At 46.2% G+C, this 26169-nt stretch overlaps 1 protein-coding gene across 1 annotated transcript; it reads right to left on the bottom strand.

Moving 5' to 3' along the window:
- LOC311122834 (dynein axonemal assembly factor 5-like) lies at window positions 1-25843 on the bottom strand (the record flags this gene model as incomplete). Its single annotated transcript, XM_084197149.1, has 9 exons — window positions 25300-25843; window positions 24685-24869; window positions 22051-22175; window positions 21397-21515; window positions 16722-16954; window positions 15531-15749; window positions 9355-9498; window positions 7485-7653; window positions 1-148 (listed from the first exon to the last, which is right to left on the bottom strand). Coding segments are annotated over exons 1-9 (1883 nt in total), but the record flags the coding sequence as incomplete, so codon positions are not given.
- Window positions 25844-26169: the final 326 nt, after the last annotated feature.

Raw genomic sequence — 26169 nt, forward strand, 5'->3', positions numbered from 1 at the left:
CTCTGGGAGTCCAGAGTGTGCGTAGCATCCAGCAGCAGTTTGGACAGCATGGTGAAGATGTGCAGTCTCATCTCAGGGTCTCTCTCTGGGTTCAGACAGTTCTGCAGAAGGGGCATTAGCAAGGGCAGGAACTCTCCAATGACTTGGCCTGAACACACACACAACACATACAAACACAGAAGAATAGAAGTCCTATTATTAGTACTACTGACCAGTACTCGTGTCAGACAGGGAAAGTTCCAAGGAATGAGCAGACTGTGACACACAGCAACAAGGAAATTGACATGAGTAAAAGGAGCTTTTGTGTGTGAATTGCTTGAGTGTGTGTGTGTGTGTGTGTGTCTCTGTCCGTCTGTCTGTCTGTGTGTGTTGCCGTAAGTTGTGTTACCAGACAGGGTCACTCACTGGATGGGAAATTCACAGTGAAAGTATTCCCAGCTCACATACACACACTAACCAAGTGTCTGTCTATGTGTGTGTGACACGCTGTAGAGACGAGACAGGATATCCTGTGATGCGGAGGGCAGCGGCCGGCCAGTAGAACTGACTGCCTCCAAGAAGCAGATAAAGAGAGGGAGAGAAAGGGAGAACAAGGCAATGGAGGGTAAGAAGAGAGAGAGAGAGACAAATGGAAAGATGTCATGCAGCAAGAATGTGTGAATCAAAACGGTGCCACAAACATGGTGAAGGTGTCAGACCAGACCAGACCAGACATCTCAAGGCCTCTTCACACAAACACACTGCGGATATGAGAGGGTCAGCTAGGCTGGATTCCACTCAAATGACCCATAGTACACAGCCAGTTGACCACAGTGTCCTGTCCTGCTCCTCTCACCTGGCATTGCGTGGCGTGATGTTGGCACACAGACACAGAGGAGATTTTTTTTTACAGGGGCAGAGGGTGCCAGACCAGAGACAGTGAAGGAACACACACGTATGCACAGTGCACACACACGCAGGGACATTCACGGACAAACACACACACAGAAAAGAGGAGCAATGCCAGTGTGAAGAAGAAAAGGGGGGACAAAGTTTATGTCTGACAAACAGCAGTCAGAAGGTGAGAACAGACTATGACTAAGAGATGGGAAATTCTCAGATCTCAAACAATGACAAATAGATGAGATTATAGCATGTATTTCCATTGGCTCTCAGGCCCATATTTCCAGAATGCTTTGGCATAGTGGCCAGAAAGGTGAAAGGTTAACCCCGGAACGGCGAGGGGCTTTGTAGGGAGTATTTTAAAAAGCACCACACACACAAAGACTCTGAGGTTCAAAGTGGCCTTGATGCAAGGGGGGGGGGGGGGGGGATCAGGGTCAAGACGAGGGTCCGCTTTGGTCTTTGCGGTTGTCGTTTGATGTTGTGACCTGGGTGGGGGCTGACCGTAGGCTTAGAATGGACTGGTCAGTTATGACTGGGGGCTTGACTAGAGGACATACTTCAGCTACTTATTGCTGTTCCCATACAATCACAGCAAAAACCTAAAAAAGCTTATGGTCCAATAAAAATAGTATCTCAAATACTTTTTCAGTTTCCATAGAGGGTTCTACATGGAACCCAAAATGGTTCTACATGGGGACAGCCGAAGAACCCTTTTGGAACCCTTTTTTCTAAGAGTGTATAGGTTTGAAGTGCGAGTGTGTGGTGTGAGAGAGAGAGAGAGTCAGACCGAGACAGAGACAGAGACAAACAGACCGAGACAGAGACAGAGAGAGTCAGACCGAGACAGAGACAGAGAGAGTCAGAGAGAGTCAGACCGAGACCGAGACAGAGAGAGTCAGACCGAGACAGAGTCAGACCGAGACAGAGACAGAGAGAGTCAGACCGAGACCGAGTCAGACCGAGTCAGACCGAGACAGAGACAGAGAGAGTCAGACCGAGACCGAGTCAGACCGAGTCAGACCGAGACAGAGACAGTCAGACCGAGACCGAGTCAGACCGAGTCAGAGACAGAGAGAGTCAGACCGAGACCGAGTCAGACCGAGTCAGACCGAGACAGAGACAGAGAGAGTCAGACCGAGACCGAGTCAGACCGAGTCAGACCGAGACAGAGAGAGTCAGACCGAGACCGAGTCAGACCGAGACAGACCGAGTCAGACCGAGACAGAGACAGAGAGAGTCAGACCGAGACAGACCGAGTCAGACCGAGACCGAGTCAGACCGAGTCAGACCGAGACAGAGACAGAGAGAGTCAGACCGAGACCGAGTCAGACCGAGTCAGACCGAGACAGAGAGAGTCAGACCGAGACCGAGTCAGACCGAGACAGAGAGAGTCAGACCGAGACCGAGTCAGACCGAGTCAGACCGAGACCGAGTCAGACCGAGACAGAGAGAGTCAGACCGAGACCGAGTCAGACCGAGTCAGACCGAGACCGAGTCAGACCGAGTCAGACCGAGACAGAGAGAGTCAGACCGAGACCGAGTCAGACCGAGACAGAGAGAGTCAGACCGAGACCGAGTCAGACCGAGACCGAGTCAGACCGAGACAGACCGAGACAGAGAGAGTCAGACCGAGACCGAGTCAGACCGAGACAGACCGAGACAGAGACAGAGAGAGTCAGACCGAGACCGAGTCAGACCGAGACAGAGACAGAGAGAGTCAGACCGAGACCGAGTCAGACCGAGACAGAGACAGAGAGAGTCAGACCGAGACCGAGTCAGACCCAGACAGAGAGAGTCAGACCCAGACAGAGAGAGTCAGACCCAGACAGAGAGAGTCAGACCCAGACAGACAGACCGACAGACCGACAGACCGACAGACCGACAGACCGACAGACAGACAGACAGACAGAGAGAGAGAGAGAGAGAGAGAGAGAGAGAGAGAGAGAGAGAGAGAGAGAGAGAGAGAGAGAGAGAGAGAGAGAGAGAGAGAGAGAGAGAGAGAGAGAGAGAGAGAGAGAGAGCAATCCGGGATGAAAGAAAGTGTGTCGGAGGTGCTAATTTCAGGCGGATTATGGGGGGATAGGGGTAAAGTAATGCGTAAAGTGAGGTTCAGAGCCCTGTAACCCTCCCTAAACTGGACTGAGACAGACTGGGAGTGGGGGGGATTTACCCTAGTCACTAAGCTAACTGGGCTCTAATGACAAACTTTCTGTGTGTAGCTGGATAATGGCAGGTTCTGTTGCTGTCTTGCCAGAAGACTCAAACTGAATTATTCCACTGCTATCGTTCGCTACATACTTCAGTCTGAGACTGCCATCATTGAAGACCTTTGTGGTGACGTCAAAGTGCGGGGTGTGTACAAAACAAAGTAATCAGCGATTGGATCATCTCTAACCAATCAGAGTATCAAAGCCAATCACGAATTGTTAAAGTGCCGCTTTCCACACTTTTGTTCTGGCTCTGGCCCAACCCATTGGTTTCTGGGACCAATCAGACGGTCTAGAATGGATTTCCATTGTAGAAATCATCTGGGAGGTACTCAGATCCAGACTCATTGGGAAGAAGAATCGAACATCCATGGGCGTGGCGTAGCATTTGGCCGGCGCAAGGAGTTTGGGTAGCCAGCCAAGTTGCTTTCTGTCTGTGTAAGTGTTTCTAAAGGGGCCTTGAGTCAAAGGTCTTTGATTCGTCTCAAAGTCATACAGTTCTTAAGGGTAGATGACAGCGTAGAAATAAAGTGCATAGAACGGACATACCAACATTCAAACATGGCCCTTTTAGTTCAACAAGATACTACACTGAACAAAAATATAAACGCAACATGTAAAGTGTTGGTCCCATGTTTCATGAGCAGAAATAAAATATCCCAGAAATGTTCCATACGCACAAAAATCTTATTTCTCTCAAATATAAAATTTGTTTACATTCCTGTTAGTGAGCATTTCTCCTTTGCCAAGATAAGCCAGCGTCCTGACAGGTGTAGCATATCAAGAAGCTGATTAAACAGCATGATCATTACACAGGTGCACCTTGTGCTGGGTACAATAAAAGGCCACTAAAATGTGCCGTTTTGTTACACAACACAATGCCACAGATGTCTCAAGTTTTTAGGGAGTGGGCAATTGGCATGAGGTCTACAGGAATGTCCACCAGAGCTTTTGCCAGAGAATTGAATGTTCATTTCTCTACCATAATCTGCCTACAACGTCATTTTAGAGAATTTGGCAGTACGTCCAACCGGCCTCACAACCGTAGACCATGTGTAACCATGCCAGCCCAGGACCTCCACATCCGGCATCTTCACCTGCAGGATTGTCTGAGACCAGCCACCCGGACAGCTGATGAAACTGTGGGTTTGCACAACCAAAGAATTTCTGCACAAAGTGTCAGAAACCGTCTCAGGGAAGCTCATATGCGTGCTCGTCGTCCTCACCAGGGTCTTGATCTGACTGCAGTTCTGCGTCGTAACCGACTTCAGTGCGCAAATGCTCACCTTCGATGGCCGCTGGCACGCTGGAAAAGTGTGCTCTTCAAGGATGAATCCTGGTTTCAACTGTACTTGGCAGATGGCAGACAGAGTGTACGGCGTCGTGTGGGTGAGCGGTTTGCTGATGTCAACGTTGTGAACAGAGTGCCCATGGTCGTGGTGGGGTTAGGTATGGGCAGGCATTAGCTACGGAAAACGAACACAATAGCATTTTATCGATGGCAATTTATATGCACAGTGATACCGTGACGAGATCTTGAGGCCCATTGTCGTGACATTCATCTGCCACCATCACCTCATGTTTCAGCATGATAATGCACGGCTCAAGTATGTCGCAAGGATCTGTACACAATTCCTGGAAGCTGAAAATGTCCCAGTTCTTCCATGGCCTGCATACTCACCAGACATGTCACCCATTGAGCATGTTTGGGATGCTCTGGATCAACGTGTACGACAGCGTGTTCCAGATCCCGCCAATATCCAGCAACTTCGCACAGCCATTGAAGAGGAGTGGGACAACATTCCACAGGCCACAATCAACAGCCTGATCAACTCTATGCGAAGGAGATGTGTCGCGCTGCATGAGGCAAATGGTGGTCATACCAGATACTGACTGTTTTTCTGATCCATGCCCCTACTTTTTTTTTTTAAGGTATCTGTGACTAACAGATGCATAACTGTATTCTCAGTCATGTGAAATCCATAGATTAGGGCCTAATTCATTTAAATGTACTGATTTCCTTATATGAACTGTAACTCAGTAAAATCTTTGAAATTATTGCATGTTGCGTTTATATTTTTGTTCAGTAAATCTAAGTAATCAATCTATGATGGTGGCCGTTTGGCTGATTGCTCCCAAATCATAGGAATCCCCACCCAATTGACTACTTTAAAATGGTAGATGCCCTAAATGGCAATATCCACACTAAAACGGGTTATATCCAACTCCAATATAAAGTTGTTTTTGTCAAAGTTGCGTAAATGCCACGTGTCCACTTATATCAGTGAATCCAATTTGTAAGTCGCTCTGGATAAGAGCGTCTGCTAAATTATGTAAATGTAAATGTGAAATTCGTAACAACCTACCCATTACGAAACTTCTATTTGATCAAATAAGCATCACTTAGCAAACTATCAATTTTTTGTTGACCAAATTTGACACTCTCTCATTGACCTCCATACAAAAATCCCTCCCTCGTAGGCTTATTTTCATGGACATATTTTGGGCGGAGTAAAACCTCTCGCTTCGCCTCTTCCTCTCTGCCTGTAGTCTCACATGATTAGACAATAATGTGGCTTTAGTCTCTGACTGGCCAGATATGACTGATAGGACAGTAATGTCTTGGTTACAGATTGGTCTCCTGATTGGACAGAGATGACCTGTAGTCTCACCTGATTGGCCAGCAATTTTTTTATATATATTTTTTATTTAACCTTTATTTAACCAGGTAAGCCAGTTGAGAACAAGTTCTCATTTACAACTGCGACCTGGCCAAGATAAAGCAAAGCAGTGCGATAAAAACAACAACAGAGTTACATTTGGGGTAAAACAAAACAAAGTCAAAAAATACAACAGAAAATATATATACAGTGTGTGCAAATGTAGCAAGTTATGGAGGTAAGGCAATAAATAGGCTTTAGTCCAAAATAATTACAATTAGTATTAACACTGGAATGATAGATGTGCAAGAGATTATGTGCAAATAGAGATACTGGGGTGCAAATGAGCAAAAATAAATAACAATATAGGGATGAGGTAGTTGGGTGGGCTAATTTCAGATGGGCTGTGTACAGGTGCAGTGATCGGTAAGGTGCTCTGACAACTGATGCTTAAAGTTAGTGAGGGAGATAAGAGTCTCCTGCTTCAGAGATTTTTGCAATTCGTTCCAGTCATTGGCAGCAGAGAACTGGAAGGAATGGCAGCCAAAGGAGGTGTTGGCTTTGGGGATGACCAGTGAGATATACCTGCTGGGGCGCAGACTACGGGTGGGTGCTGCTATGGTGACCAATGAGCTAAAATAAGGCGGGGATTTGCCTAGCAGTGATTTATAGATGGCCAGGAGCCAGTGGGTTTGACGACGAACATGTAGTGAGGACCAGCCAACAAGAGCGTACAGGTCACAGTGGTGGGTAGTGTATGGGGCTTTGGAGACAAAACGGATGGCACTGTGATAGACTACATCCAATTTGCTGAGTAGAGTGTTGGAGGCTATTTTGTAAATGACATCCCCGAAGTCAAGGATCGGAAGGATAGTTAGTTTTACGAGGGCATGTTTGGCAGCATGAGAGAAGGAGGCTTTGTTGCGAAATAGGAAGCCGATTCTAGATTTAACTTTGGATTGGAGATTCTTAATGTGAGTCTGGAAGGAGAGTTTACAGTCTAACCAGACACCTAGGTATTTGTAGTTGTCCACATACTCTAGGTCAGACCCGTCGAGAGTAGTGATTCTAGTCGGGTGGGCGGGTGCCAGCAGCGTTCGATTGAAGAGCATGCATTTAGTTTTACTAGTGTTTAAGAGCAGTTGGAGGCTACTGAAGGAGTGTTGTATGGCATTGAAGCTTGTTTGGAGGTTTGTTAACACAGTGTCCAATGAAGGGCCAGATGTATACAAAATGGTGTCGTCTGCATAGAGGTGGATCTGAGAGTCACCAGCAGCAAGAGCGACATCATTGATATACACGGAGAAAAGAGTCGGCCCAAGAATTGAACCCTGTGGCACCCCCATAGAGACTGCCATAGGTCCAGACAACAGGCCCTCCGATTTGACACATTGAACTCTATCTGAGAAGTAGTTGGTGAACCAGGCGAGGCAGTCATTTGAGAAACCAAGGCTATTTAGTCTGCCAATAAGAATGCGATGTGCCTATACGCTCACCTGATAGGCCAGCAATGTGGCTATACGCTCACCTGATTGGCCAGAGATGACCTATAGCAGAGCTCTCCAACCCTGTTCCTGTAGGTTCTCTCCAACCCTAATCTAGCACACCTGATTCTAATAATTAGCTAGTTGATAAGCTGACTCAGGTTAGTTACAACTGGAGTTGGATTGAAAACCTACAGGAGAGTAGCTCTCCAGGAACAGGGTTGGAGAAGCCTGACCTATAGTCTCACCTGATTGGGTGGCGATGACCTGGAGCTGCAGTCTCTGGGGGGAGTAGCTGGTCCAGGTCTTCTGAGAGGCTAAGAGCCACTGGAGCAGCTGATCCATGTGCTGCCTGTAGAGGTCAGCTACTGTAGCCAGACCCTGGACCTTACACAAAGACACTACACTCTGCTCTGCCTGAGAGATGGAGAGATGGAGAGAGAGAGAGAGAGAGAGAGAGAGAGAGGAAGGAAGGGAAGGTGAGAGAAAGTGATCCCAACACATTCCATAAAAATGTTTATGGCTGTATTGAAAGTTCAGATTACATCCGGAAACAAAAGCATGAACAGTAAGGTTACCATGGAAAGAACATTTTCCCAAAGACTCACACACTGTAAACAATGTACTTCACATGCTCTTAGTCTTAAATATCAAACCACTCCGATGCAAACACTAACACATATACCCATACAGAAAAGCAAACCGGAAGCATTCACACACATCCTATAGTCACAATAAACATCAACGGAGGGGTAATGAGCCGAGTGAGAGAGAAAGGAGAGTAAACATAGTGTTGTCTCTTCAGGACAGAGGAAGTGACCTCGAGGGGCGAGTAATGGTCCCCCTTATGGCCCCCTTGAGGGGAGGGGGGGATGGACACACAGACGAATGGACACTAACTGTCTGACTGACTGTCCTCTTGAGTCAATAGTGTTAACCATCTAACTCTCCCCCCCAACCCTGACTGGAAGCAAGCAAAGCTCCTTTTCTAGGAAAACTAACATTGCCATTCCCCCTGGGAGGTGGAACAGCATCGGGGAATGCCCAAGGCCATGCTCACCCCCCTCTCTTCTTCCCCCCATTCTCTCCCTCTCTGCATGTCCCTGTCCCTATTCTTCCCCCCTTCTCTCCCTCTCTGCATGTCCCTGTCCCTATTCTTCCTCCCAGTTCCAGACAGGACACAGTTTCTGCAGACAGACACAGACAGTCAGACATCGAAGGCCACAGTGGTCAGTCATTCATCCGTTGGCCAGAGTGCAACTCCACTTCCCGCTCCTCTGCTCTTAGACCTGTTATTAGCATACACTCCAAACAGACAGACATAAGATGTAACACAGGGCTTTTACAATCTGTTCTGTTTCCTCCTCCCCTTCTCTTTGTTGTTAAGTTTTATTCTGGGTTAAGTTAACCACACAATGAGTGTCCTTCGCGGCAGGATGGTGCTCGCGTGGCATGTAATGGCAGTATGCGTGAGGAAGGACGGTGCTGGGGCTGATGACACACCTGCTGACTCGCACCCCCCCCCCCCCCCCCCCCCTCCCCCCACCCCCTCTCTCCCTCTCGCTCTCTCTCTCTCTCTTCTCCAAAACCGCCTCCTTTCACCCTCGGCAACGGTTTAAACTAGTTCCACTCCAAAGGTGCAATTTCTGACTAAATGGGTAATTACAGTAGACTGTTGAGTTCCACTGTGCCCACTTTGAACCAGGTCTAACGCTTACATTCTTCGAATAGCTTCTCTGGCCCGATATAGAAAACATGCTTACAGTTCTAATATAAAAGAAAGAGGGCAGGGAAAAAGGGTAAAACCACATGTCAGAGCAGAGAAGGAGAAGAGTAGTTACACAGGTGAGGTGGATTGTGGGTTATAAACGTCGAGCCCACAGGGGAGGGGGAGGCCTGCCTGGGATTGCTCGTTAGAGCCACTGGGTGAGGCTGTGTGTATGTGGGTCAGTGTGTGTGATTATGTGTTTGTGTGGGTCTTACCTGGGCAGTGAGCTAGGGTTTGATGTATGTGTGTGTAGACATATGTGTGTGTGTGTGTGTGTCCATGCACGCATGCTGGTTTGTGTGTTTGGGCGTGTGCGTCCATGTATGTGTGTGTACGCGAGCGCATCTTACCTTGTCAGTGAGCTGTGGCTCAGTGGAGAGGCTCTGGACAGTAACCAGCACCTGTAACAGCTGTAGACTGATGGAGCAACAGTCCTTCTCACACAGAGACAACAGAACATCCACACAGGACAGCAACTGGTCCAGATACACCGACTGGGAGAGGGAAGGAGAGACTATTATAATTCTTCCCTTTATTGGGTAAATATCATACATTATACAAACACATTTTAAAAAACATATCCGCCCTCACATATTTACACCTGCAAAAGGAGAGACACTGAGACAGAAAGAGGGAGACAGAGGGAGAGAGATAGGGGGAATGTGCAGATTGAGGTAGAGAGAGAGAGAGGGGTGAGAGAGAGAGATAGAAAGAGAGAGGTAGGTACAGAGAGAGGGAGAAAGAGAGAGACTGTGCGGTGCTACAGTCTGACGGTGCATGAGAAGCCCCTGACCTCTGTTCCTCATACTGTCATACTGTTATATGAGGGAAAAGTCAATGATGTGACCCCTCCTTTCACCACCAGCCTAGAAGCTAGATTTCTTTTCTCTGAACTCTATCCACCCTCTCCCCTCTTCTCTATCCCTCCTTCTGTCTCCCTCGCTCACGACACGCCATCTGCTCCCTCTCTCACGACACGCCATCCTCCCTCAGTTCTCATACACTCCTTCTGTATTATCTACTCCACATCACCAAACCACAGCGGACCAGCCCTGTGAAGGATCTCCTATTGTTTTCAAATCAATCAAATAAATGCCATGAGATATTCTTTCCATCTCTTCATTTGATCTGGGTCACTCCTCCATTCCTGTCCTTTTCCCTCTGTCTCTCTTCCCCCTCTCCCTGTCTCTGTGTCTCACTCTCTCTGTGTGTCTCACTCGCTCTGTGTCTCTCTCTCTCTCTCTGTGTGTGTGTCTCTCTCTGTGTGTGTGTCTCTCTCTCTCTCTCTCTGTGTGTGTGTGTCTCTCTCTCTGTGTGTGTGTGTGTGTGTGTGTGTGTGTCTCTCTCTCTCTGTGTGTGTATGTGTCTCTCTCTCTCGCTGTGTGTGTGTGTGTGTGTCTCTCTCTCTCTCTCTCTCTGTTGGGTGAGTTCATGTTTAGACAAAGGCCCTCCACTCGGACCAATTTCCATGCCATCACCGGGAGCACGGCCTTGTTTCCTGTTTTGCTGTGGCCTGTCATTAGAGAGGAGGGAGGGAGGGATGGAGAGGGGAGGCAGCCTCCAGGTGTTTGCTTAGGGAGAGAGGGGGTGTATTAGGGAACGTAAAGAGACGGCCAAGAGTCTGTGTGCATGCACACGCACACACCTCATCCCTCCCATTCTCCAGAATGACAAAACGTCTGTCCAGTGCTCAAAGCAGGCACTAGAAGGAGCACAACACTGTTTTTTAAATTTATTTTATTTTACCTTTATTTAACTAGGCAAGTCAGTTAAGAACAAATTCTTATTTACAATGACGGCCTACACCGGCCAAACCCGGACGACGCTGGGCCAATTGTGCACCGCCCTATGGGACTCCCAATCACGGCCGGTTGTGATACAGCCAGGAATCGAACCAGGGGGTCTGTAGTGACGCCTCAAGCACTGAGATGCAGTGCCTTAGACCGCTGTGCCACTGTCTTCCCCAAGCAGCCATAGAGCAGCATGCCACTTCAGTGGGAAGGAAAAGAGAGCAAAGCTAAATAAATAAGATGGAGAGCAGTGAATCTATGACACGGCTAGAGAGGAGAGACTAGAGGGTCAGGACTTCCAGGGCTGTGAGAATAATGTGTTTATTTTACATCAGTGAGCTAGGGGGTTAAACACACATACTATGGATGGGACGCGCACACGCACATTATGCACGCACACACACTTTTGACTCAGGGGGGTTTGGAAAAGGCTTGTTATGTGTGTCTGGACCCGACCTGTTTGTTTGTCCTGCGAGGCAGCCTAACAGTGAGTCAGGTTTGATATTTTAAAAGAAAGTTAGCACTGAGGTAAACCTCTGCATCCTTTGTCCCCCTGTCTGGCCTGGGCATCCCTGGGGGTTCCCCCTCACCTCTCTGGGCTACCCTGGGGCCTCATCCTCACCTCTCGGGGCCTCCCCCTCACCTCTCTGGGCTTCTCTGGGGCCTCCCCCTCACATCTCTGGGTTTCACTGGAGCCTCCCCCTCACCTCTCTGGGTTTCCCTGGGGCCTCCCCCTCACCTCTCTGGGCTTCCCTTGGGCCTCCCCCTCACATCTCTGGGTTTCACTGGGGCCACCCCCTCACCTCTCTGGGCTTCCCTTGGGCCTCCCCCTCACCTCTCTGGGCTTCCCTGGGGCCTCCCCCTCACCTCTCTGGGCTTCCCTGGGGCCTCCCCCTCACCGCTCTGGGCTTCCCTGGGGCCTCCCCCTCACCGCTCTGGGCTTCCCTGGGGCCTCCCCCTCACCGCTCTGGGTGTCCCTGGGGCCTCCCCCTCACAGCTCTGGGCTTCCCTGGGGGCTTCCCCCTCACAGCTCTGGGCTTCCCTGGGGGCTTCCCCCTCACCTCTCTGGCCTTGTGACTCAGTTATCCCCTCCCCTGCTGTGTATTACTCACTTCACTCCCCCCTGTGGAGTGTGGACGTGCTCACAGTGGGTGGTGGGGATCCCCATAGAATCTCTAGTCATTGTATTTCTGTGGGGAACCCCCTCTTTACAGCTCAGCAGCTCACAATCATGGGAATAAAGCAGCGACACTGTGGGGTTTTCACTCTGGTCTGGTCTGTTCTCTGGTCTGGTCTGGTTTGTTGTGGTCTGTTCTGTTCTGGTCTGCCACAACACCCCTAGGTAGGCAGCCCAAGGATGCTGTATGGAGACACCACCAGACGTTTAACATTGTAACACACAGGCTCACACTGACACCAAAACAGCCATTAGTAGGTCTGGGAAAGGAGAGGAGAGGAAAGAAAAAGTGGTAAAAGTGGCGTAGTGCTTGGATATAATCATGTTAGACACACCTGGAGCCTGGCTGGTGCTCGACCTGGTGCTGTGGCACTGCACACGCCACGGGGCCTCGTAACACTGTGTGTGTGTGTGTGTGTGTGTCTGCCGCAAATACACACTGACATACTGAGGTAGTTGGAGATTCATTACCCCCCCCACAACTTCTACCGTTGTCATAGCAACGGGGAAACTGATACACCCCTGGAGCTCTGACCCGGTTGTGTCAGTCCACAGGTGAGGCGGCAGCCACGCGTACGGTAAGCCCAACCCATCACCACACTCCTCCGTTCTCACCTTTCTTTCGTCTCCCTTTCAAGAGCGAGATGAACAGGCCACAGCTGTCAGCGGCCATGACATCGGACAGAGGAAACATGTCAGAGTGTGTTTGTGTTTTCAGAGCGACAGAAAATTGGCCGACATGGCGTCACCACTTCACGCAAAAGACAGACACTCCCAAGTCTCTCGGCAGCATTTGCACACAAGACAAGATGAAAGAAAACAGAGCCTCATCTCTCCTCCGCTACTGTGGGTCAGCACTTTTACAGTGCCTTGCTGTGTAATGTTCTCTGTCTGTTAACTACGTGGTTGTAAATATTCCTTCCTTCCCTTCACCTACGGGCCTTTCTCTCTCGCTCGCTCTCATCTGCCTGTTTGCTTTAGCTCTGCAGATGTGAGAATAGCTCCGTAGCCACGGCAACAGCACAACAGCCCTCAGCTGTAGAGTGAGATCGTGTGTCTACACGGTGTCAGGATGTTTCTATTATGTATTAATATCTTAATGTCTGTGTGTGTGTGTTTTATGGTATGTCCTATAACTACAAGTGCAACTTGTACAACACGGAAGCTTAACTAACCAACACTCCTTTCAACTCCTCTCTGCCACAGTGATGTCATTGTATGAATTGATAAGAGGGGGAGTTTTGTTATATAGTTCATTGTTTGGGGTAAAAACACTAAAACAGGCCTTTGAGCGAGTAAAATAAGTTAAGCGGTCCCAAGCACTATATCAGTGTCCACATCTTCAACGGGCTCCACCACTCTCTCGCTCTCTGCCGACCAGCGTGGTTTTCGCTGTGACTTTGAAGATTATTTATAATATTATTTTTGTCCAAGTCAAACCTCTCGCTCTCTTGCACAAAACTCTCTAAAGTTGTTTTTATCTTCTGAAGTTTACTTTGAAAAGCATAGCATCTGAGTCTGCAATTTAGGTCTTCTTTTTTACTTTATCTTAGCACCACAGCTGCCCAATGTGCCCATATGACATTTTTCCCTTGCTTGTCTAAAACCATATCAAAAACAACCAGTTAGTCCAACAAGCAGGATCACTGTGGCTACTGGCTAACCTTCAAACAATCTGTGTGATGACTGTGTCTCTCTGAAGTTCATGTCAGTGTATGTGGGACTGTCTGTGTGATGACTGGGAAGGGAGTGTGTGTGTGTGTGTGTACACCTGTCTTTCTGTCTGTCCGTCTTTGTGTCGGTCTGTCTGTGTGCACCTGCATGCTTGGTGTGTGTTTGTGTGTATGTCTGCCTACCTGTCTTTCTTTCTGTCTGTCTGTTCTGCTCGGTGTGTCTGTCTGTCTGTCTTTCTGTCTGTGTGTCTGCTCTGTTCTGTTTGTGTGTGTGCTTGGTGTGTGGGTGTGTAACTGGGTCTGTATGTCTGCCTGTGTGTGTGTGTGTGTGTGTGTCTACAGGAACACAGATGCTCCTCTCCCACCTCTCTCCCTCCTCTCCTGTGTTATTTACAGCCCAACGGTGGCCTGCCTGGCCCTGGACCTCTCTGGTTTGGCCCTGCTCTGTGTGTCTGGCCTGGTTGTTTTCAAAGAATGCTGCAGGTGTGTCGGTCTGTACTGCTAACCCTACTCTTTAAAGGGGAATTTCAAAATTGTCCAACTTAATATTCATCATCTCCAGCACCACCCCAACATCAACATATGTGAAAATGGCATGTTTCTATGCTTTGTAGTAAAAATGATAGAGGAACATAACAAATGACATCATTGGTGTGCGTCTTGTGATTTTAACCAATTGTGAGGAAGCATTGCCACTAATTGTCTACCAATCTTTTTTACTACAAAAAATAGAAACGCGCCACATATGCTAATGTTGGGGTGGTGCTGGAGATGACGAATTTGAAGTCGAAAATTTTTGAAATGTCCCTTTAACTACCCAGCCAGCACTGTACCACTAACCCTGCTCTTTAACTACCAAGCCAGCACTGTATACTGCTAACCCTGATCTTTAACTACCAAGCCAGCACTGTACTGTACTGCTAACCCTGCTCTTTAACTACCAAGCCAGCACTGTACTGCTAACCCTGATCTTTAACTACCAAGCCAGCACTGTACTGCTAACCCTGATCTTTAACTACCCAGCCAGCCAGACAGCACTGTACTGTACTGCTTCCCCTTAGTACCCACTGAGACTGACTTCTAATGATCTTTATTGAGACAGACAGACCAGGGACCAGAAGGTCTGTCTCCATCTGTGTCCATCGCGCTCTGGCTTGACCCCAGCTAGAGGTGGCCGTTTCCCCTCCTGTATGTCTGTCACCAGGACCATAACACTGACCCTCTTTGAAATGTTGTAATCTCAGGGCTTTACTTTGCACTGTTCCGCACACAGTGAGTGTTGAAAAGTGGCTATAAAAAAGTCAGACACGCAGGGGTCAGGAATAATTAGCATTTTATTATCATCCCCTCTAGAGGAAATTATTTGGGGCCCCACTGGGGGGTTCTCTCTCTCTCTCTCTCTCTCTCTCTCTCTCTCTCTCTCTCTCTGTGTGTGTGTGTCTCTGTCTCTCACTCTCACTGGTGAACCTCCTGAACTCACAGCACAGTAATCCCTATAAAAGCTTTTACAACGGTCCTGATAGAAGAAATGCATCTTATCTTAATATTCTTTCACTTTATGGAACATTTCACTGTAAACAGTTTTAGGGTCAAAACTAAGTGCCTCAGAAAGGGTAGTGTTTCATCTGTCGGTCTATATACTTCACCAGACCTGGCTGGAGACTCAAATATAAGATAACATAGAGGAAACATCTCAACCAGATGTGAACTATCATAAGTTACCCCTAACCGCAGATCTATGATCAGTTCACCCTACCATTACCCCCATCATTAACAATTAGTGTGGATAATGACATCTGATACTGGACCAGTAGTTATGGCATTTACCTTTTCCCCCAATTCCCAACCCATAGGTCATACCCATAGGTCAAGGGCCATAGACTCACCTGCTGGTACTCCTGGCAGACGTCTGGTTGGACCAGTGTATCAGCGATCTTCTGGAGGTGTGGTTTCAGGAGGTCCCCGGAGCAGCCCCCCAGTACTGCAGCCAGAACCATGAGGGGGGTATGGGGGGAGGAGGAGGGGGTCTCCAAGTGGACCAGGAGCAGCTTGAGGAAGACCTCGGGGCTGACAAAGGTCCCCAGCAGCTTGGCAGACCTCAGACACTGCAGAGAGAGATAGAGAATACTATAGTTTATAGAATGATTTGGCAATATTAGAGTGTATTTCATGCCAATAAAGTACCTTGAATTGATAGAGAGAGCAAAGATTAGCCATAGAGCAGAGAACGATTGTAGAGAGAAAGAGAGAATGAGATAGAAAGATAGAATGAAAGAAAGGACGAAATAAAGAATTCAAGATAACAGAAGACCACAGAAGAGTACATAATTCATAATCCCTTATCAGCCAGTGGATCAGAGGAACCATCAAAGGCTTCCTCTTGGGGCAGGTGCATCCCAAGTCCTTGGGCCCAACCCAACTATCTCAGGGCTATAAGACACATACATCACTACTGCTATTCACTGCTGTCTATTCTAAGGCCAGCAGGTGTGTCCTCTCCTCTCATGACATGACCATCAAGATCAAGTCATTCACCACAGCAGCTCTGAAACATCTGTTTCTGGGTGGAAAGAATGTCAATGGAAATAGCACATGGGCATGACAATAACGGAAATAACTTCAAGGAAGGAAGGCCATTGAGCAGTTTGTTAAAATGGCGCCCAAATGATGGTGCATCGGTCTACGGCTTGCTTTGCAAAGATCTGTGGAGTGATGAACTGAAGTAGCCAACATACAGGTACTGTATTTGGAACTGTAGAGCAGATTTCTACGATTATCTTATTTATTTAATGGTGATTTAACCTTTATTCATCCAGGTTAGTCACTACCATCCAACCATTAGACCTACCACTACCATCCAACCATTAGACCTACCACTATCATCCAACCATTAGGACTTCCACTTCCTGACCTGACCACCCCCCCCTAGGATGAAATAAAGGTTAGTGCTATCCAGAATCCTTGGGACGTCCCTACCCTAAACATTTTACATTTCATTTTCAATGTGGTAGGGACGTCCCATTGGATTACATAGAACACATCGTGATAGCATGTGTCTCTATGTCTCGACCACTCACGTTGGTGACCACGTCCCTCTCAGGGTCGGTGCAGGCGCGGTACAGCGTGGAGAGCAGCAACTGCAGGTGCTGGGTGCAGTGGTCCTCAGCATGCAGCAGCAGGGCATACAGGAGCTGGACCGTCTTGACCCGCGTGCCCACCACCCAGTCGACCACGTCGCGGGCCAGCGCCGGCAGCAGGTTGGACAGGTTCCTCACCACCAGCTCCCTGCAGCCCAGGCCCGGACGCTCCACTGGGAGGGAGGGGGAGGTGGGGGAATTTAAGGTTAGAATGTGCATGAAAATGCCTACATGCATTAACCTACTAAAAAGCACACAAATCACACAAATGGATCAATTAAGATATACATCTAAGGCTGCGTTTGCACAGGCAGCCCAATTCTGATCTTTTGCCAAAAGATCTGATCTGCATGATTGGTCAAAAGACCAATAATTTTGCAAAAGAGCAGAATTGGCCTGCCTGTGTAAACGCAGCCTATACATCTACATCTACTGTATATATCTACAAGTGCTAATAAGCTAACTGTGTTGTAACTGTGTTATCCTATTTCTAACTGTGTAATGGAGATAGCGATAGAACAACTGTTCTATAGCCCTCCGGCCCAGTTATGCTGATGGAGCATTTTAGAAGATTTATTTTCAACAAAACACTTCACATTAGGCAAGAAGGGAACATAATTTGTTGGGTGTTTTCTGCTGTCCTAATGGACTGCATCTACAGTCTAAGTCCCATTTTCCAGACATGTACTTTTTGGTTTTACGATTGAGATTTCCTCTCCGGGGGACTTGTCAGAGCAAGTGGAACACATTTTTAAATGAATAGCCCTCCACATGCTTCATCCCTCCCTCCCTCCCTCCCTCCCTCCCTCCCTTCTGTAGGATGCTTCAATCCTACAGAAACACACAGGACAAGACAAAACAAGCTGTTTCTGGTTGTCTCCCAGTTGTCTGACACTGACCTTTTCAGACAGGAGTGGGGCCATGTTGGATTTATGACTGGCAGGGAGAGAGAGAGACTCATCTCTTTTCCTGTCCTAGAGCCAGTATCCATTAGCATTATCACCGTGTGGAGCTGGAGACTGACCCAGATCTGCACTACACAACCAGACGGTCATGTTCATTAGGCACCAAACGGATGAAAACTGACTAAAACAGAAAGGGACTATTTGGACTTGTCCAATAAGAAACAGTAATTTACCATTATCAGTTGCAAAACGTTTAATGTTGTATGCCCTAATGAACACCACCCAGGACACATCCTGGTACTCTCCACTTAGCCTACCTATGGGTAGCAACCAGGGTGACCACATGTTCACATTCAAACTCATCCTCAGCCCCGGGCCTGGGTTATCTACCCCCGCCATCGCAGCAGCACCTTCCTATATCTGAGCCAGCTACACGGTCATTATTACTGCTGCCTGTCCAACACTGGATTAAAGCCACTGCACCTGCATACTAGAACTTCCCTTTTAATAAACCCTTCATCATTGTAATCACCACCCTTAATTGAATTTGTATCATTAACTTAGTACCAATCACCCAACTCCTATGGATTAAATCAATGGACAGACATATAGGGATAGTAAAACATTAACAAGGTGAGATTTGGGCATTGGAATCATTTATCCTTCATGCATACAGGCGATCCCATTGAAATTCAAACATCTTTTAAGAGGCGAGAGACCTGATTTAATATGCAGTGCACACACTTCACCCACAGGTTGTTGCCTGGTCCCAGATCTGTTTGTGTCATCTTGCCAACTCCTATGGTCATTGAGTATGTTTACATGCATACAAAAACATGATTATTGTGAATAGTCAGATTAATATAAACAGCTCGATTTAAACGTTTACATGACTTGCAAGAAGAACGATTTCCCTAATAATCCTGTTTACACGGACACATCTGAAATCAGGCTACCTGATGGGACTTTGATAAATGCAGAAAATCGCCAATCAAAATAAACGTTCTACCACATGTTATTTTTGTGATGCCTATTTGATTGTCGAATTCGGACATATAACGTTTGTATGGGAAAACTATTTCTAAGATGCATATTTTCCGTTTTTCCGAACTCACTTCACTAGGCGCAAAAGATAGAAGCTTGCGCTGCTCGTACTAGCACATGTGCAAATCTAATACACCACTGTAACTCTGATTAAGGCATTTACATGTCCTCATAATTCTAAAGATTGCTCAGAAAACCAGGTGTTTTAATCGGCGTAAGCTTACTTCGATGTTGACCTTGCGCCGATTAAGATAAGTAGAGTAAGGTGTTTACAATTTACATCACTAATGCCATACTCGGCCTACTGCCATAATCAGTTTAATATCGAATTATTCGTGTTCATGTAAACATACTCATTGTCACATCTTAACATAAACTGATCTGGGACCAGGCTAATGTGGTGGGTGCGTGTGACCGTCATAGAAACAAACTGCCTTCCCAGTGTAGCCTATGTAAAATAAACAGAAATCAGGCCAGGAGGAAAACGGCAGGGTTGCTGCTCTAGAAAAAGGCCTGCTGTCTGTCTTCACCTGCTGAGTGGGATGGAAAGTCACAGACAGGACAGACAGACAGGACTTCACCTCTCCTTCCTGAACCCAGCGGCGATATGAAAAGATGAAGGGCTTCCTCATTCTTCACTACAGTGCTGACAGACGTTATTAATAGGTGGTAATAAGTGCTTGGGGAGGCAACACAGGCTGGGTGTCGTCCCTCCAATGGCCTCCCCTTCCAGCTTCTCACACAGGGGTGGGGTGGTGAGTCAGTGGGGTAGTCGTGAGTGTGTGTGTGCGAGAAAGAGAGTGAGAGAGTGTGTGTGAGAGTGTGTGTGTGTGTGCATTAGTGCGTGTGTGTGTAAAAGGGGAGTAGGGGGAGGTGGGCACCAGCCCTGCAGGAAACCCCTCTAGTCTCCACCCAGCCTGCACACCACAACCACATCCACACATTAGTCTTAGTAATGAGGGTGTTAGGGGGCAGAGTGTCGACAATAATTGGCTGTTAGTCAAGCACTGTGCCTTGTATGATTGACGGAGCGGATCGAATGACATAATACATAACCTGTAGAATACATAACCTGTAGAATACATAACCTGTAGAATACATAACCCGCAGGCCAATAGAGATGAGTAATATATGGAGGCTTGGAACTCCACCATGACTGAGCACTCTTGGGGAATAGGGCTAGCATAGTTGGTTTATGGCTGGAGCTCATCAGTGTTTTTATTTTATTTTATTTTTTGGGGCCAAATCTAAAGGAATAATTCAAGAACTTGTATAAAAGTTGTCTGCTCAAAGACAGACATAAGAAGGCAGTACTTCTTATCACAGAAATCTAATGTTATATAGAGTAAAAAATCCCTTTAAACCTAGTTCCCAACAAAGCTCATTAAAAATCCTGTTCCCTTCTTTCCCTTGATTAAAATATAATTAAGACCGCATGATGTGAATAACTGAATATTTAACGAGTCATGTATAAAAATATATATATAACAATTAAATAATGCAAGACAAGAGCAAATTATCCCACGCACAGAGCTGCCGATGATGAGTTACTAATGCTTGGAATTCAAACTGACATGCTCCGTTTCACCATGGTATCAGTTAGTATTCCAGGCTATTCCAACCAGCACACAGAGAGAGGAATGTGAGAACCCTGCTATACTACAGCAAGCAGAAGTAGAACTGAAGTAATGAAGCATATTGGAGATGGATAGATAGATAGGCTAGATGGATCAGTGACAGCACAGCATCCCTCCCCAGCCCCTACAGCCCTCTCTCCCTCTCCGTGCCCAGACTGCTCTGACGTCAATCATCGATAGATACATCATGCCCTCAGTAGACAGTTATTTTATTATTAATAAAGGCAGCTGACCCCACGCTGCGTCTGACCTACTTTCAGAGGAAGGAGGACATAACTAGATCGGTGGAGGAGAAAGGGTGGTGGCTTTACAGAGAAGGCCACAACAACAAATCACACGGTTTACATTGGCTGATGTTCTCCTGAGTGGCGCAGTGGTCTAAGGCACTGCATCGCAGTGCTAACTGTGCCACTAGAGATCCTGGTTCGAATCCAGGCTCTGTCGCAGCCGGCCGCGACCAGGAGACTCATGGGCGGCACACAATTGGCCCAGCGTCGTCCAGGGTAGGGGAGGGAATGGCCGGCAGGGATGTAGCTCAGTTGATAGAGCATGGCGTTTGCAACGCCAGGGTTGCGGGTTCGATTCCCACGGGGGGCCAGTATAAAAAAAGATGTATTCACTAACTGTAAGTCGCTCTGGATAAGAGCGTCTGCTAAATGACTAAAATGTAAAATGTAAATGTAATGTTCTTCAGTCTGTATCAATGCACTGATGAACTTTCTTCTTCATTATTATAATCAAGACAACACACTGCATGGGACGGTAACTAACTAACCTTTTCTCAATGGGCTACATTCACTGAAGGCCTTGTATCTCTCTGCAGGAGACAAAACCCAATACATTTCTTTAGTGATTTTTTAAAATCTTTTTTCTTGTCTAGCCTTCTTTGTGTGAGAAACCTAACCCTGTAAATACTTTTTTTTGCACCACCAAAAGATCCTGTATACACTTTGTAAGTCAGTTGAGTGGCGCAATGGAACATTGTTTAATCTCTCTGCAGTAGAAGTAGTAGTGATGGAGTTCACTCACCTCCAGCAGGGTAGAGGTCAGGTGGGGTCAGGAGGAAGTCCATCTTGTCCTTCAGGTCATCCTCATTCTCCTGCTCCCATCGAGTGCCTGTCTGTCTCCACAGGTCAGCAGCTAGTTGACTGGAGGGGAGAGAGACAAATATAATGATAATGCACGTCCATCCCTGCGACGGCAGACCCAGGATTCGAACCCACGCCACAACGACGCAATGTACAAACAACACAAAAGCCCAAGCTAGCCAACACAGTCAGTGATGAGCCTTGTGGGCTCCTGCTATTCCCTCTTTCACACCAAACCTACTGTATAAGTAGGTATCTACAGTAATCTGCACAAGCAAACCTGATACATACGTGTGTATCTTAGGCTGCATATTTCCTAGGTCTGACAGAGTGAGTGAATGGGTGGGTGGTATCAAAGGCAGAGTGGTTAAGGACTGGGTCAGTCATACAATAGCAGGGCTGGGGTCATTTGAATTGAAGGCAGTCAATCCAGGAAGTAAACTCAAATAACAATTCAAAATTGGAAAAAACTGCATCTATTTTCAAGGAGTAGAAGCTATTTATTTCAAAAGTTTAAAACTAATTTTAAATTAAAATCACTTCCTGAATTGACTGCCTTCAATTGGAATTGAGCCCAGCCCTGTACAATAAGTACCTAATCTCTGGGATGTCATCGCTGAGGCTGCTCAGTAGGAGGGGGATGAGCTTGTGGAAGTAGGAGTATCTGTCTCGCAGGTGGAGCAGCCAGTCACCAACAACCACAGTCACAGCTTTTCTCACCTGGAGGAGAGAGAAGTGGGGTGAGACAAAACATAGTTTTTTAAGTGAGGAAAACACCTTGTATGGTACTGTAGTAACTAAGGGGTTCTCAAAGTTTTTCACTCGGTGCCACCGTTCCAGCATTGGGGAACATCCCGCGCCCCCCTGCGCGTGCGCACATGCCACGTCTATTTCTATGTGCTGTTCATGACACAAACTGTTCACAACATTCGTTGGTGGAGAGAATATTGCAGGTTTAAAGCTTATTTCCTACAATTCTATACATTTTGTCATGTCTAATGTTTATTCATGTGATATTTGAGTGACTAAAAAGTAACAACAATATCTATGGGCTAAAAAACCTAAATAAAAAACATTAGCTGACATGGGCTAGTTGATCTGGACATTTCTGACAAGTTATAAATAGCTCTCTAAGGTATGCAATGACTAACAAGAGGAACTGATGATGCACTATCCAATTTCGAAATGGCACCTTCTGCATTCTACTATAACAACTTTCAAGAGTCAGTTTAAAGCCGGACTAAGCTCCTTTAAAAATAAAAAAATAAAATGAAATATATACAGTACCAGTCAAAAGTTTGGACACACCTACTCATTCAAGGGTTTTCTATATTTGGACTATTTTTCTACTTTTTAGAATAATAGTGAAGACATCAAAACTATTAAATAAAACATACGGAATCATGTAGTAACCAAAAAAGTGTTAAACAAATCAAAATATATTTTATATTTGAGATTCTTCAAATAGCCACCCTTTGCCTTGATGACAGCTTTGCACACTCTTGGCATTCTCTCAACCAGCTTCATGAGGTAGTCAACTGGAATGCATTTCAATTAACAGGTGTGCCTTGTTAAAAGTTAATTTGTGGAATTTCTTTCCTTCTTAACACGTTTGAGCCAATCAGTTGTGTTGTGACAAGGTAGGGGTGGTATACAGAAGATAGCCCTATTTGGTAAAAGACCAAGTCCATATTATGGCAAGAACAGCTCAAATAAGCAAAGAGAAACGACAGTCCATCATTACTTTAAGACATGAAGGTCAGTCAATACGGAACATTTCAAGAAATTTGAAAGTTTCTTCAAGTGCAGTCACAAAAACCATCAAGCGCTATGATGAAACTGGCTCTCATGAGGACTTCCACAGGAATGGAAGACCCAGAGTTACCTCTGCTGCAGAGGATACGTTCATTAGAGTTACCAGCCTCAGAAATTGCAGCCCAAATAAATGCTTCACAGAGTTCAAGTAACAGACACATCTCAACATCAACTGTTCAGTGGGGACTGTGTGAATCAGGCCTTCATGGTCAAATTGCTGCAAAGAAACCACTACTAAAGGACACCAATAAGAAGAAGAGACCTGCTTGGGCCAAGAAACATGAGCAATGGACATTAGACTGGTGGAAATGTGTCCTTTGGTCAAGAGTCCAAATTTGAGATTTTTGGTTCCAACCGCCATGTCTTTGTGAGACGCTGTGTGGGTGAACGGATGATCTCAGCATGTGTAATTCCCACCGTAAAGCATGGAGGAGGAGGTGTTATGGTGTGGGGGTGCTTTGCTGGTGACACTGTCAATGCACTTAACCAGCATGGCTACCACAGCATTCTGCAGCGATACGCCATTCCATCTGGTTTGGACTTAGTTGGACTATCATTTGTTTTTCAACAGGACAATGACCCAACACATCTCCAGGCTGTGTAAGGGCTATTTTACCAAGAAGGAGAGTGATGGAGTGCTGCATCAGATGACCTGGCCTCCACAATCCCCCGACCTCAACCCAATTGAGATGGTTTGGGATGAGTCGGACGGCAGAGTGAAGGAAAAGCAGCCAACAAGTGCTCAGCATATGTGGGAACTCCTTCAAGACTGTTGGAAAAGCATTCCAGGTGAAGCTGGTTGAGAGAATGACAAGAGTGTGCAAAGCTGTCATCAAGGCAAAGGGTGGCTATTTGAAGAATCTATTTGGATTTGTTTAACACTTTTTTGGTTACTACATGATTCCATTTGTTTTATTTCATAGTTTTGATGTCTTCACTATTATTCTGCTATGTAAAAAATAGTAAAAATAAAGAAAAACCCTTGAATGAGTAGGTGTGTCCAAACTTTTGACTTTTCCCCCGACAGTTTGGGAACCACTGTAGTAACTGTTGGTGTAAAAGAAAAGCAGCCTTTATTAATATGTTGGATTGATTGATTAGATTGATTGACCAGTTTTTTTTTTTTTTTTTTTTCAAAAGACATTTATCCAACAAGGAAAATAATAATCTAGATGAACACAGTAATAACAGAATTAGTCTAATAATCTAATCATTAACACTAACGGTCACTGAGTATTTGTGCTGTATCTGCCAGATTTGACAGAATTAGTCTAATAATCTAATAATTAACACTGTCACTAGGAGTAGTTGAGCTTCCATCTGCCAGATTTGACATAATTTGTCTAATAATCTAATCATTAACACTGTCACTAGGAGTATTTGATCTTTATCTGCCAGATTTGACAGAACCAACCTGTGGTGAGTCGTCAAACAGCCTCTGTGCCAGGTGAGAGAGCACATCATCCACGTTCTTCCCCGTGCCGTACTGGATGACCGCTCCAGTGGCCTCGATGGTGGACACACGCACACGGGAATGCTGATGGGAGATGGTCTGCATCAGGGGCTTGACCAGGCTCTCTGCCTGCATGTGGAAATGTTCTGGGGATAGAGAAGCATTTCAAACAAGATTAATGTAAGGTGACTGTCACTTCATGCCACAGTATAAGTTAGGGTACGATTTCCTAAACCTTATCCTCAATACATTCAATTGTTATACATGTATTCAGAGAGACCATACATAGCTAGCTCTGTAGAGCATGCAAATCACAGAGAAACAAATTATTTTGTTATTGTCCTATTGTCTATATTTCCATTAACTTAATTAATAATTAATATGTATATTCCATGACAGCCTGGTAGAGCTTTGGACTGTACAAAATAACTTAGAGCCACAAAAATAACCATTCTCTGACACAGCTTGGTCAGGTGTCCATGCAATAAACTTTAGCTAACACAGCTAGCTAGCTAACTAGTTAGCCTAACTTGTGGGCTAACAAGACTACACCCAGTACATTCTCAACCAGCTTACCTGGTACACTTTTTGCAAAATGAACAGTGCATTTGCAGCTCTCCCTTTTGACGTCTGGGAAAGGGTCGACAATAGTTCTCTGCAATATCTTCATCATATCGTCGAGGTAGGGAGCTAGGTGCCTACCACACACCTCCACTGTGAGAGTCAGCACCTCCACCATGGACAGCCGAAGTTCCTCCGCGGGCTCCAGGATCTCTTTCCCGCCGAGCCGCTGCGTCAAAGCGGGCATGAGATAAGGCAACGAATCCTCCGGTTGAGGAACACACCGAATAAAATCTCCAAGCATGTGTATGGCAGTCTCTCTGCATCTTTCCATAGGATCTGACAGGCATTTCAGCAGCGACTTTAGCAGACACGTGAAAACATCCTGCAACACGCCGCTCGAAAGCCCTTTATCAATAGTTTCTCTTTTGATTGCTTCAAGCGCTCTTTTTCTTGTGGTTTTGCTGTCTTCGTTGAGACAGTTTAGATGTCGAGCTAGCGCTCTCAAAACTTCAGAAGCAGCACGTTCTTCTCCCGCCGCCATCGTTGTTGCCATTTTCACTGTTACCTTTGTTGCCATTTTCACTGTTGATATGGCAACAAGCAGCGTTGCGACAAACATACTTGCTTTACGATAACTCTAATTCAAACCTTGACAACTTTATTGACAACTATTGCACCTTTGTGAAATGCAGTGGAAATTAATCTAAATCTATGGAATAAAGATTTGACATACTGTATTTTTGTTACAGAAAGTCATTGATGTGTATGTTGAATAGCATGATGAAATAGATATATCTTATAATATAAATAGTATCACTTACACCGTAACAATATAATAACTGTAGTATAACAAAGTTGGAATATGCGGATTTAATATCATAT

The sequence above is a fragment of the Coregonus lavaretus genome, assembly GCF_964263955.1.
Source record: "Coregonus lavaretus genome assembly, contig: HAP1_SCAFFOLD_4185, whole genome shotgun sequence".
In the NCBI taxonomy this organism is placed as follows: domain Eukaryota; kingdom Metazoa; phylum Chordata; class Actinopteri; order Salmoniformes; family Salmonidae; genus Coregonus; species Coregonus lavaretus.